This window comes from Petaurus breviceps, unplaced genomic scaffold (assembly GCF_028583685.1).
Source record: "Petaurus breviceps papuanus isolate PSGF00001 unplaced genomic scaffold, PetGlider_PUasm1.0 90638, whole genome shotgun sequence".
In the NCBI taxonomy this organism is placed as follows: Eukaryota; Metazoa; Chordata; class Mammalia; order Diprotodontia; family Petauridae; genus Petaurus; species Petaurus breviceps.
The window spans coordinates 8,314,210-8,327,995 of NW_027187295.1; the positions used below are offsets into that span (position 1 = coordinate 8,314,210).

The 13,786-nt window shown below is 34.2% G+C and overlaps 1 protein-coding gene across 1 annotated transcript in view; it reads left to right on the forward strand.

Moving 5' to 3' along the window:
* The window catches only part of COL3A1 (collagen type III alpha 1 chain), a 65,689-nt gene that overhangs the window by 28,158 nt on the left and 23,745 nt on the right, over nucleotides 1–13,786 (forward strand). Inside the window, exons 6-21 of the mRNA XM_069064535.1 lie at nucleotides 1,410–1,463; nucleotides 1,931–1,984; nucleotides 2,755–2,808; nucleotides 3,340–3,393; nucleotides 4,001–4,054; nucleotides 4,906–4,959; nucleotides 5,353–5,397; nucleotides 5,575–5,628; nucleotides 6,088–6,132; nucleotides 7,590–7,643; nucleotides 8,282–8,380; nucleotides 9,583–9,627; nucleotides 9,756–9,854; nucleotides 11,699–11,752; nucleotides 11,866–11,973; nucleotides 12,780–12,833. Coding sequence (XP_068920636.1) covers nucleotides 1,410–1,463; nucleotides 1,931–1,984; nucleotides 2,755–2,808; nucleotides 3,340–3,393; nucleotides 4,001–4,054; nucleotides 4,906–4,959; nucleotides 5,353–5,397; nucleotides 5,575–5,628; nucleotides 6,088–6,132; nucleotides 7,590–7,643; nucleotides 8,282–8,380; nucleotides 9,583–9,627; nucleotides 9,756–9,854; nucleotides 11,699–11,752; nucleotides 11,866–11,973; nucleotides 12,780–12,833 — 981 coding nt within the window. The remainder of the gene's footprint in view (nucleotides 1–1,409; nucleotides 1,464–1,930; nucleotides 1,985–2,754; nucleotides 2,809–3,339; nucleotides 3,394–4,000; nucleotides 4,055–4,905; nucleotides 4,960–5,352; nucleotides 5,398–5,574; nucleotides 5,629–6,087; nucleotides 6,133–7,589; nucleotides 7,644–8,281; nucleotides 8,381–9,582; nucleotides 9,628–9,755; nucleotides 9,855–11,698; nucleotides 11,753–11,865; nucleotides 11,974–12,779; nucleotides 12,834–13,786) is intronic.

Consider the following 13,786-nt stretch of genomic DNA (forward strand, 5'->3'; position numbering starts at 1 on the left):
GGAAAATAACATGCTTTATTTAACTCATAGCCACTACATGGATACAAGCAGAGCTAGCCCAATTTATGTCTCTGATAAACTCAAAATCATACATGATCCTACAGGATTATCTTAACTAGCATTGCATCTTTCTTATAGTCATCTCATGAGCTGATCTCACCTTTCATATGCATTGTCTCCCCCATTAGAATGTGAGCTCCTTGAGAGAAGAGATTGTCTTACTTTTCTGTATGTATTGCCAAACCTTGGCACAGTGCTTCGCACATAGTAAATGCTTAATAAATGTTTTTTTCATTCTTCATTCATTCATTCATTCTTCTTTCTTTCTTTCATTCATTCTTAATAACTTCCATTTTTACCTGGATATGTGGTTGATCTTCTGAACTGGACCAGAAGATTTTCACAGCAAAGTTCAGGAACACCAGTAGGAGCTACTTTACCAAAGGAAACAGTGAATTTTTGCTCACTTGTTTCTGGTTTCTGAACTTTTTTCTCCTGACCAGTCTGTTATCAGGTCAATTTTACATGAAATATTGGTAGCAATATCTTGTTGATTCTATGAAAAATGAGACATTTTGAAGTTGGCCTAAATTAAAGAAAATCTAATTGTCAAAAGTTCCTTACAGTGAATTAAATCTCATGCATATTAGTCAATTAGTAAAATAGAATTTAAGTGCCTACTATGTGCCAGGGTAAGTTTTGGGAACTACAAAATCAGACAGAACCCTAAACCAAAAAATAAACAAAAAGTCAGTCCTAAGTGGATATGGTTGATGCATTATCATTTTCTTTACTGTTGCAACTAAATGTATGGGCCTTTACATCTGACTTACAGCTAAAACTCCTTTATGTGTTGTCTCTCCTTATTAGAATGTGAGCCCCTGGAGAGTAGGAACTGCATTGTTCTTTTTTTTTTAGCATCTCTTGCACTTAGTACATGCTTTGTATTTAGTAAATGCTTAATAAATGCTTTTTGTACATTCACTCCATTTATTTATTAAAAACAATATACTCATAATTTTAAAGATGTTTTAAGTCACTGGAGTCAAAAACTCCCACTGGTTCTAGAGTGAAAAGATCTAGGTTCAATTCCTATGGTTCTCTGAGGTCCACTACTAATGGAGATCCTTACCCCAATTAATATAGACTCCTTTATGATGCAGATGACCCTTCACCCAATTCCCTTGTTCATGTTCTCTTTTTCTGAGCATCCTTCCTAAATGATCATGGCCAATCATTTAACCACTCTGTGTCTCAGTTTAGAAAGATGGACAAGATGACTTCTTTGGTCATTTCTAACTCGACATCTAGGACCCTCCTATAATTTGTCACCACTTATTTCCCTAATCTATGAGTATAGTGCTATTTATGTCTTCAAATTATAATTATTGTTCAACTAAATATTCTAGGGTCCCCCAGGACCTCCTGGTCCCCCTGGTGCTGTTGGTCATCCTGGTTCGCCTGTAAGTAGTACAGTTGATGTTTTCTTGTTACCATGGATTGCATGATTCAGAATTGTAATCACTTCCTATTTTTCTTTTGCTTTTTCCGATGTAGGCTATGTGTATATTATTAGTAAGCAACATTTAATTCCTTTCCACTAATGATGATTAGTAACATAGAAAAAGAATCATTGTGGATATTATATTTTCAAATTATATAATTTCAAATTCAAATATTTTAAATCTCAGTTTAGGGAAACTCAGTTTTGGTTAAAGTCAGTTTAACCTGCTTAGTCCTTATCAGCTCTTTCTCCTATTTCATGAAAGAAAAAAAGGGAAAGCAATTTCATCATAATCATGTTATATGAATTGAAATAAGATTTGATACCTACATCAAGGAATCTGAATTATCATTACCTCTCTAATGTAAATTTAGGAAATGGAAAAAATGTATTGTAAAATCATGTGTGTTCTCTGCTATGTATTAGGGTTCTCCTGGATACCAAGGTCCCCCTGGTGAGCCTGGACAAGCTGGTCCCTCAGTAAGTACTATTTGGGTATTTATTTAATTGACCAACATAGTTAATGAATAGTTCACTACATGATATTACCTTTATTCCCTTCTATTTTAACCAATATATTCAGATTTTTTGAAGATATCATAATACTTAAACTTACAAACAATTCTCTGATTTGTTTATGGTAGAGTGTCTTATCTTACATCTAATAACTTCTTGTGATTATTTGAATAGTTTTTAAATTTAAAAGGGTCATTTAATCCAAGTGACTCTCAGGTTAACTCATCTGGACCCAAATAATTCTCTAAGGCATACTGCCAATGGTAATTTTTTCCCCTAATAAATGCAAGCCCCTTTGTGATGCTAACCATTTCCCCAATTTTCTCACCTGGAGTGCTTTATGTTTCCATATTTTTTGCCTTATTTCAATACAAGCAGAAGTAATCTGCATTTTTCTAAAAGTAGAAGTAGCCCTTTTTTGACTCTCAACAATCCAGTGAGAATCATCTATAAGATGCATTTTGATGACTCACAGAACTTTAATTTGCTCCTGGAAATTACTTCCAGGATCTTGATATCAGTTTCCCTTTTTGGTCAGGACCATTATATATAATATAAGACAAATAAGTTCCTTTTTCTAGTTAAATATTAAAATTCTTTTGGGGGAGAAAAATGTTTCTTTAGGGAATCAATACTGTATTTATCAACACCAAGATTAGCTTGGTTATATTTCCCCCAAAATTATAAGCACCTTTTATCATACTATGATGTTCATTCTTCTTTCCTAATTTCAGGGACCCCCAGGACCATCTGGTGCTATGGGTCCAGCTGGACCAGCAGGAAAAGATGTAAGTTACAAAAGGTTGAATATGGGAAGAATAAAAGACCAATTTTATTAATAAAATAGTTTTAAGTTTATAGTACGTCAACACAACAGAAGGCAGATAAGTAAACTCTGGAGTATCTTTTGAAATAATTAACATGTTAACTATACTCCTTTTTGACTGTTTGTTAGACCAAATTGATCTAGTGAGTATACAGAAATAATCCCATGCAAAAATATACAAAGCACGATAATAATAGCCCTCACTCTCACCCCAGAGTTATAGTGAGGATCAAATGATAAAATGCTCTTTGCAAACCTTAAAGAGCTATATAAACACTGACTATTATTATTATAAATTGACATTTGGATCCTGACTATGTTGCAAGTGAATCACCCTTGTTCTTCATCAACCTCAAGTCTGGATCTGTGGAATTTCTCATAACATGTTATGGGATGTTCCAAATACCACAAGATTCCTGTTCCCCTACTCTAGCCATTAGCAAAGGCTACCTAACAAACATGTCTACATACACACTCTTCTTTTTCTCCTTAGGGTGAGTCTGGAAGACCTGGCCGACCTGGAGAACGTGGCTTGCCTGGAGCCCCGGTAAATACCAACCATCTGAAAACAAACTTGCAGAACACATAATTAAGGAAGGATGGGCCTTTAGCATTTCTCTCTCTCTCTCTCTCTCTCTCTCTCTCTCTCTCTCTCTCTCTCTCTCTCTCTCTCTCTCTCTCTGGCAGGGCTTTCAGTATTAGATTGTGGCTGTGAGTGAAGGTTACAAATCCTAAAATTCCAAAAATTGCAAAGGACCTCAGGAAACCTCTAGTCTAACCCATATACAAAAGGAATTCTGATTATATCATGCCCAGAAAGTAATCAGCTAGATTCTTCTTGAAAACTTCTAAGTGAGAAGATATCACCAGCTTTTAAGACAGACCCACTTCTATTTGGTTTTCATTGTTTGGAAGTTTATCGTGACATTTAGCCTACACTTATCCCTTGTAGTTTCCTCTAACTGTTCTTGATTCTGTAGTGCCAAATGGCAAAAAGCCTAATCCCCTCCTGTGCATGACAGAAATTTCCCCATAGGGTCTTCTTTTCTCCAGGTTACACATGCCAAGTGCCTATGACTCAACATCCTTTACTTCCCTGGTTACCCTCCTTTGGAAATTCTCCAGCTTATAAATATTTTATTCTTTTGTTTTAGGGTGTCAAAGGTCCTTCAGGAATGCCTGGATTCCCTGGTATGAAAGGACATCGAGTAAGTTGAATTTATTTCTAAGCTATCTATAAGTATGCTGCTGTTTGAATACTTCAACAATGAATTTTGGTAAACTGAGGAAAATGGTACACAAGTAGATTCCATTACTTAGAAGCAAATAGGTGGTCATTATAACAAGACTAATATGATGTAAAATTGTATAATGTACTATAAAATATATTAAAAGGTAAAACTTTGGTGGGGACATTTTAACAACAAAATGATGGTAGTAATATATTGTGGTATGACACAGGGTCCAATAGACATAAAAGTCTTTTTTTTTAAAGACATTGTTTAAACAAAGTCATTGTTTGGGATAATTATTTTCCTGTTACCATTAATAGCAAAACAAAGATTATTAAATAGTATTTATAGCATCATTATCACGATTAATAATTAATAGTACCTATTATTAAATAATAACACTATTATCACTAGTTTTGCTACTGTCATGGCATAGTAAATGGAGAGCTGACTACAAAGTCTGACCTGGGTTTAAGTCCTGCCTTTGACACAGACTAGCTATGTGACCCTAGGCAAATCACATCATTTCAGGGCTCTAGGAAAATCCGAGACATTAAATGCAGACAGGGTGTTAATATGAATTAGTATAAAGAGTTTCCTTATTGTAGAAATGCCAATGAAACCACAGGTCCACTCTCTATTCCTATTAATGACATTATCTACTAAATTACTTAATAATATTATACTAAGACACTGCTAATAAAATAAAAACTGATTTATAAAAGTATGATCAAGTCAAGGGAAAATCAGTACTTATTACAATTTAGAACCAGTGACACAACACTTACACTTGAAGATTGAGTACCATTGTTTATGCTATCTTTTAGGGTTTTGATGGAAGGAATGGAGAAAAAGGTGAACCAGGTGCACCCGGATTGAAGGTATATAATTCACTATAAATGTAAATTTTTTTTATTTTCAGTTTTTAAAACTGAATTTGGGAACTTATGTTGGGATCTTTAGTTGTCAATATTTAAACAAATTCTATACTTTAAAAACTAAATGATAGTGGACAAAATGAAGCAACATATTAATGTTACTCAGAAGCCTGATGTTTTTATATGCCTTGGTTTTAAATAAATAAGAATGTTAATTATGCTTGCTGTTCGCCTTTATTTTTTTCTTTCTAATGAGGACTTATTGAGTGAAACAAAGTGTCAGTGGAGACTTTGTAATGGAAAGTCTGCCCTGAGCAAAAATCGCCTTTTAGTTAGATGCTGAAATAGTTGACAGATGGCTGAAAATTCAATCTTCTTTTTTTCCTTAAAAAATAGGGTGAAAATGGTCTTCCTGGAGACAATGGATCACCTGGCCCTATGGTAATATTTTTTTGTATAACTTAATTTCTAGTACTTCAATCACTCTGATCCTAACTGCATGCTATGCAAAATAATTTTCTCATCTGTAAATCTGTTTCACTTCAGGTTAATAATTATTGAAAAGTTGACACCGTATGTTTTACTTTCCTAAAGAGGCAATTATTATATTTTCCCTAGGGTCCAAGAGGTCTTCCTGGGGAAAGAGGACGACCCGGACTTCCTGGAAGTGCTGTAAGTACTTAGACACATGCTGTCTGAAATTCAACCCAGAAATCATTCCAATTTTAGTCTGGCTATATTTATTAAAAAATCAAAAGAAATTTTCGATCCTATGGAAAAATTTTACAGAGATATTTCATGAAAATTTGATTAGGATAATGGACCAAAGAATACTTCATCATAAATATCTATACTTAGAATCAGCATTTTTTATAATGTAGTGCTTTTATAAATGATTCTAGCCTAAAATTGATAGTCTCATAAAAATCAGTGATGCTTAGAAACTGGAGACCCATTTTGAAGAGCAGCATATGTTAGTAATTTTACCATATACATTTAAATTGATGAGAAGATTATATAACATAAATTATACAATACTTACAGTACTTTTTTTAAGTTGTAACCAGGTTTGGTTCTTTTTTTAAATTTTGAATGTCATATTTTGAGATAAATCTTGTCACCTTTTTTTAGGGGTCTCGTGGTAATGATGGAGCTCCTGGAGCATCTGGTCAACCGGTAAGAAGTAATTTTTATATTAAATATAGCTTTTCTCCTTTGTTTTCAGTATAAGACAGTCTGGGTCAATTATTTCCCAACTCAAACATGAGAAGCTAGTGCAATTCCTAAATTTATTTCAGAGAAAGTCACTTCTCATTTCACTGGCATCTGGTGTTTTATATGCCAACGGCTTGTAGAATGGAGAGTACAGGACCCCAGAGTGAGCAGACCATGACACTGAAATAAAAAAGGAATTAATTTTTTATAGATTTTAATAAATAAGGACTTTGGGTAGTAACATTTTGTGATTTTAAAAAAATTGCTAGGAATTAGCAATTGATTTAAGGGATCAGAAATGACTCTAAATCTAGGTAGTCATCAATGCTTTCCATTTCATTTTCAATGATGTCACTATAATTTTCGTTGTAAAGAAGTCTGTCATAGGTGGCTAGGTGGCACAGTGAATAAAGCACTGGCCCTGGAGTTAGGAGGACCTGGGTTCAGATCCAGCCTCAAATGTTTAACACAAAAACTAGCCATGTGACTTTGGGCAAGTCACTTAACCCCAACTGCCCTCCAAAAAAAAAAAACAAAAGAAAAAAAGAAGTCTGTCATTATGATATAGAATAGGGTATGAAAATGAGGATTAGATTTGGAGGCAATAGACAAGCATCCACTTCCAGAGTCTTTCACTTACTATTACTATGACCTTGTACAAGTGACTTATCCTGAGTTTGCTTTAGATTCTTTTGTGATTCTGTGATCTAGAAAATGGAAAGAATAACATCTGCACTACCTGCCTAGGAAAGTCAATCTAGTAATTAAGGTCAAATGTATAGTTCTCTGAAAGATAGCACAATACTATATATATTATAGTTATGATGTTAAATTCATCATTTATCTATAACATTTTCAAACATTTCATTGAATGTTAAGTATTCTTTATTTTCTGGAAAATGAAAGGAAAAGTTAATATGATTTTCTCTGTCCCATATATCAAAATTTTTATATCTAGAAGCAAAATTTTAAAGACAATATTAAATAGAACATTTTAGTGATATATGAATGAGTTAAAATAAGTGAGGAGGATTATGTATACTTTGGGTACTTTGAAACTAATATGTGTCCATTTCTAAGGATATTTAATTAAACTTGTCCAAAGACTAGGGTCTTGCTAGACCCAGACTTCTTAGAATGGAAGGGTCATGTTGAAGAGACAATTTCCCACACTTCAATGTGTATATCCTTCTTCTGAATTGAAATAATATCATAATAACAAATTGGGAAAATGTTGTGACATCATATCACTCTAAATGCCTCAATCACATGATCCTTATATATCAGTTTACTATATATATTGTCTAGAATATGTTTTAGATTTTTTGTAATGTAGAACTGTATTTTTGAAGTTCTTGAAATTTATTGCTAGTTTGCTCACATTTCATCTCTCATCAAATCCTATTTTTGCATTTCAGGGCCCTCCTGGTCCCCCTGGAACTGCAGGATTTCCTGGTTCTCCTGGTGCTAAGGTATTTTGGAAGGAAGCAAATAATACATATCTTGAAAATGGAAGGGAACCAAGATAGTTCTTTAAAGAAAATGGCCTTCTTTAATTGTTAGATATAAAATTGCATGAAAATGTATAATATTCAATATCTTTCATGTTAAACAACTAACGAAGAGGGGCATTTCAGAATAAATCTTTTATATAGTAAAAGTGTTATTTGCTGAAACAAAATTATTTGCAGCGTATTCAGTGATTTTAAAATTTATTTTCTATTTCTTTTCTGTTAGAGAACTTTGCCTTTATATTAGGGTTTTACTAAATTTCTGTTAAATCTTCAGGTTTTCCTTAGTTCTTATTTCTTAACACTGTAATGCCTTCTCTCTGTTTCCTAAATCCATCTGGGCAGCTATCTTCACTGTAGTTCCCCTATTCATTTTATGCATTAAAGATTTAGTGTAGGCTTAAAGACTTGGGTAATCTAGAATATTTGCACACTGCATGATCCTACCAACCTATGAACTGGTATTATACCATTCAATGGAGAAAAAAATCTTTTATTATGTATTTAATAAATACTCATTGACTTTGCATGAAATACTTTTAAATTATTCAGAAATGGTAATTGGACTTGGTTAATGACACCGGGTATCCTCTTCTTAGGGAGAAAATGGACCTGCAGGCTCCCCTGGTTCAAATGGTGCCCCTGGACAAAGAGGAGAACCTGGGCCTCAAGGTCATGCTGGTGCTCAAGGTCCTCCAGTAAGTACCATATGGTATAACTGATGTTTGAAAGTAATAATGACACAAGAAAGCATTTGTTGCCAATTTCAAGAAGTTAAAACTGCTATTTTCATGAATATCAGAAAACTAAACACACATGGGGCCCTATTATCATATTATTGCAAGCTGCTTTAAGATTTTGGCAAACTTGGGCCCCTCTGGGAGGATTTGATTAATAAAAATTTTAGCTTAAGTATTTCTACACTATAATATCTGATGATCATACCTACCATAGAAAATGTATGTGACTGCTCATAAATCTGATAGTATTTTAGTTTATTTTAGTTGATGATAAACCCATAAACTATGTGATTTGGTATCAAACACAGCCTCTCAATATCTAGCACTTGCAACACTCTTGAATACAACCCCAAACCAGGTCAAAATGTAATTAAGAAATGTTTAATAAAATAAATAAAATACAGTAGAACATAATGTTAATATGTGGTTTTCTAAATCAATATGTAGCCTGTAGAAATCCTTGTATAAGGTTTAGCAGCCCCCATTTTAACTTGCATTTGATACCCCTGAAATATATGACTACTGGTCAAGAGAAAGATAATAATTATCAGGCGAATTTGGATGTTTATAAAAGATAATTAGATTACCTAGGGTGATTTAGATTAAATCTTTATATGATGTTTAAAAGTAATTTAAGGAATATAAGGACAATATATTGCAATGAACAGAGGACAACCTTGGAGTCAAGAAGGCTTGGGTTGAAGACTTGCACATGATTAGACATGTGACCATGAGAAAATTACTTAATCTCTAAGTGCCCCAGGTAGCTCCCTGAGACTAAAGATGAGTTGCTTATCTGCATTTGGTAGGAGTTTCCATATCAGGATTAACTAACCTGATAACACTAATGAAATAACAGGTCTAGCATGCTCTCCTAACCTATACCCTCTAAAAGGACAAAATTTATTTTTCCCCTAATATATCCATATGACTATTTTTACCTGATACACCTTAGTAAATATTTGCTGCAGGTGCAATAATTGATGATTTGGAATTAACTTGGGGAGTGGGGTGGATCTATATATTTCTTGAAAAAAATTTATAGATAAAAGTGTTTTTAAAATAGCTCATTTATAACTTTGTTCTTTATTATTAATTTTTTCCTTTTTTTCTTTTCTTCCTTTCTCTTTCTTTCTTTTGTTCCTTTCTTTTTTTGTCAGGGCCCTCCTGGAAATAATGGAAGCCCTGGTGGTAAAGGTGAAATGGTAAGTCTTTTACCAAATATCATCTACTTTTGCTTAGGGTCAAATCTGGTTTTAGTGGGGTTGGCCAGACATTAAACAAAAAAGACATTTTAATTGACTAATGCTGGGTTTTTTTTGGTCATATGCAGGGTCCTGGTGGCATGCCTGGACCTCCCGGATTAAGTGGGGCCCGTGGTCCTCCAGGAGCTGCAGGTACACCTGGCACTCCTGGACAGAGAGGTCCGGCGGTAAGTTTGCCTAAATCTTTCTTTGGTTTAGTCTTTTCATTGTGTCTGACTTTTTGTGACCTCTGGACTTTTCAATGAAGCTTTCTTGGCAAAGATACTGGAGTAGTTTGCCATTTCCTTCTCCAGTGTGTTCCCATGTTACAGATGAGGCAAATAAAGATTGAGTTATTTGCCCAGGGTCACACAAGTAGTAAGTGACAGAGGTCAGATTTGAACTAAGATCTTCCTGACTCTCGGCCCAGTGCATTATCCACTGTACCATCTAGCTGTCCCAAAACTTCCTTACTTCTAAGCAAGTTCTGGTTTGATATCACCATTTAATTTTTTTAAATACTTATATTTCCAAATGAACTCTTTTTGGCCTTGCTCATTTTTTCTATGTTTTAAAAGACTAAAACTGATCTAACCAAAAGTGATGAAAGCCCATCGTTTCATTTATAGGACCTGTAATTTCATTGGTAAAGGAAATTCTCTGGATGGGAGGTAGACTCCTCTATAACTGACAATATTGAAGAGCTGTTTAAAGTAGTGAGAGCTTGACATGACTTGCTGAGGGTCACACAGTGAGTCTATGTTAGGGGTAGGACCTGAATGTCCATCTTCCTGTTTCCACTGTCAGCTCTTTCTCCACCACACTGAACCTCAATTTCATTTATACTCATGGGAAAATTAGATTTTAAGAATTTTATAGAGACCCAAAAAGTAAAGAGAAAAATGGCACTATACTGCATTCCTTTGCTTACAGGAAGCTAAACTTACAGTAGAAAACCAAAAGCATATTTAAGACAAAGAACTGTGATTTTGTAGAAACAGTACAGATCCAGAGGATATGTTGTTAAGTAACATTTAGATGACCAAGGCTTTTTTGCCTCAGTTTCCTCGTATGTAAAGTGAGGTAAAAAATGCTTATAGTAACTACCTCACAGAGTTGCAATGACTCAAAATAATTAATGTATGTAAAGTACTAGAGTGCATTAGTTATCACTTAGGAAATGTTACAATTGTATGTGTAGTTTTTCCCCTAAAATGTTTAGCTATAAAGTTCTGAACTATATTTTTTCATATGATTAAAAAATCTCCATAATTGTTACAGCTTCTTAGATGGCAACACTGTGGCCAAATTCAGCCTTAATGTCAGGTACCATGGCTCTGTAGTGAGGAGAACTGGGTTTAGATTCCAGCTCTGATGCCTGTGTGTCCTTGGTCAGGTCACTTAACCTGCATAGGCCTCAGATTTCCAATCTATACACTGAGGGGTTTGGGTTTTATATACTCCGAGGTCCCTTCCAGCTTGATATTTATGATTATGGTTATTATTTCATTCCCACTTAAGGAAAATGCTACCAATCAGTTTTTTAAACTCCATAAATTAGCCTAAAGGTCGATGTCTAATTAATAGTACTTATGGATACTTTACAGTAAAAAGAATTTAATTATACATATACTATTCAGTTTTCTCTTTAAGAAATCTGAAGAGTAGAATTCAAGTTTACCTATGTAAGAACATGTCATTCTCTGCACAGCCCCTCCATCACCATGTACCAAGAACACATTGTTCTTATTAATGATGAGTAGTGATTATGATGATGGTGGTGATGATACTGTCTTTTATATATGAAATATTCAGCAAGATGATCATATATTAGGAAAATATTTGTTATAAGTTGTTTCTCCAGCAGTAGTGATGAATTTTTTGCTCTGTTCTTATTCTAGATTTCTTAGTCAAGGAGGAAGAAATCACAAAACAAAAAATTATTAAAACAAATATTCAAATCAAATCATTACTTTTATTAATTCACTAGGCTTTTAATTAGGTTCTTTTTGCTTGTTTTTTCTTGCTATAGGGTGAACCTGGTAAAAATGGTGGCAAGGGAGAGCCAGGAGCCAGAGGTGAACGTGTAAGTATTTCCCTCAACAAATATGGATATTTTTTTAAAGAGGTCACATGGTTAGGAACTGACTGGTGCAATGCAGTCTGGTCATTTTCTCTTATTCCTGTATCTTTTTTTAGGGAGAAGCTGGTATTCCAGGTCAGCCAGGGCCTAAAGGTGAGGATGGCAAAAACGGTAACCCAGGAGAACCAGGTGCAAATGGAATCCCAGGATCTCCAGGAGAGAGGGTAGGTTGTATCATACAATTATTTTTTAAAATGATTGCATTCATTATTATGAAATTTGATTTTTAGCTTATCAGTGAACTAGTGATTTTCCTATACTGAGTGTCCAACATGGCTTTGAAATAGAGCACAAGTATGAAGACACCAAATAATAAACAGGGCTGATTAAAAGCACATGGTATGGCATGCATATGACAATGCCATCAATTTATGTATATATTTTTCTTAATTAGGAACTTTACAGAAGCTATTGACAAGACTCGTTACTTTCTTTTTAACTAGTATAAATGAATTCTCTGCCTCTATATAGTTAGGCATAGATTAAAGGAGGTGAAGATGGGTTTTTATATAAATGGAATGAGAAAATTTTTCATCTGAGAGTGTACTGTAAAAACTAGCCAACCAAACATTTTGAGTCCCTGATGAAAAGGAGATAGTTTGCTTGAGACCAAACTTAGGGACCAAAATGATATCTTAATAATGTTGGTATGGAAATTTAATATTGGAGCCTACAGCAAAATGAAACAGCATTCCCAGATTTTCTTAGTCACCCTTCATTTTCAATGATACTTCAAAAATAATCTACTCTGGTTAGAAAATAATGCCTTCAATTCCTATACCAATTGTGGTATGACCTGAGTAGAGAATTCTCAGGGCTACTGTCTTTCTATAATGTTGTCATTCAGACATATGTACAGAAAACAAATGCCAAACATTCATTTATTCTTAGATTTTTGACTGGATTTCCACTTCCAATATTTTTGGTAACTTCCCTTTCATATAAAATATTTCACCTTACTACTTTTCAGGGAGCCCCTGGATTCCGAGGTGCTGCCGGAAGCCCTGGCACTCCAGGTGAAAAGGTAAGCGCGTGTGTGTGTGTGTGTGTGTGTGTGTGTGTGTATGTGTGTGTCTTTCAGGGACTCCTTTGTCAGTCTATGAAATTCCCAAGAATAATGTGTTTATATACATAAATACACAGTACTAACAAGGAAGCCAATTGTATTGAAATAAAGTTGTCAAAAAGTTCTTTAATAAAAAAAAAAACTTCTTGAACCCCATTTAAGAACCCCTGACCCATAGCCTATGCCAGAAAATCAGGAAGGTATCTACATAGTAAATTTAAGGAAAATGTCTCTGTGTATTGATCCATTGCTGGGGAATCATGCTAAGGTGAAAAAATGAGACTGACAAAATTGGCAAAGCCAAAAAAGAAAAAGAAAGGAAAAGAAAAAAAAAAGAACTCAAATCTTCCATGATTCCATTCTGCTGATTTAACAGTGATAACAACCAAGTGAAAGATTACTTGGAATGATATTTCCAATTTCCTTCAATAACTCTTATACCTAAACCATATTTTCCTAATTGATGAGGTCAGTTATGATAGAATCAAAAGCCTTCTACTGAAGGCCGATGGGCACTACCATCCTTCTAGTGACTCCATTTCCCAACCTCAAAATCATCCCCAATTCTTAACTCTACCTCTTCCCAATAAAATAAACTGCCAGGTTTCATCAATTCTACCTCCTCAGTATCTCTAAAATCCTTTCCCTTCAATACTTATTTAGTACCTATTATTCACGTCTACCTATATGAGGCACTGGAAATAAGAGTGTAAAATATCTCGTTGCCTTCAGAAAGAGTTTAAATAATTTAGGAGATCATCATTTTTCTTAGAAATACAAAGGTGATCCCATTACAAATAACCTCCAACAGAGTGTTCAAAGCCAATGGAACTGTTCAATTAAATGTTACTTTTAATAAGTGGTTCATTGTCTAAGCTTGGGAATCTTCTTGTTAAATAGAGATTTAGTTG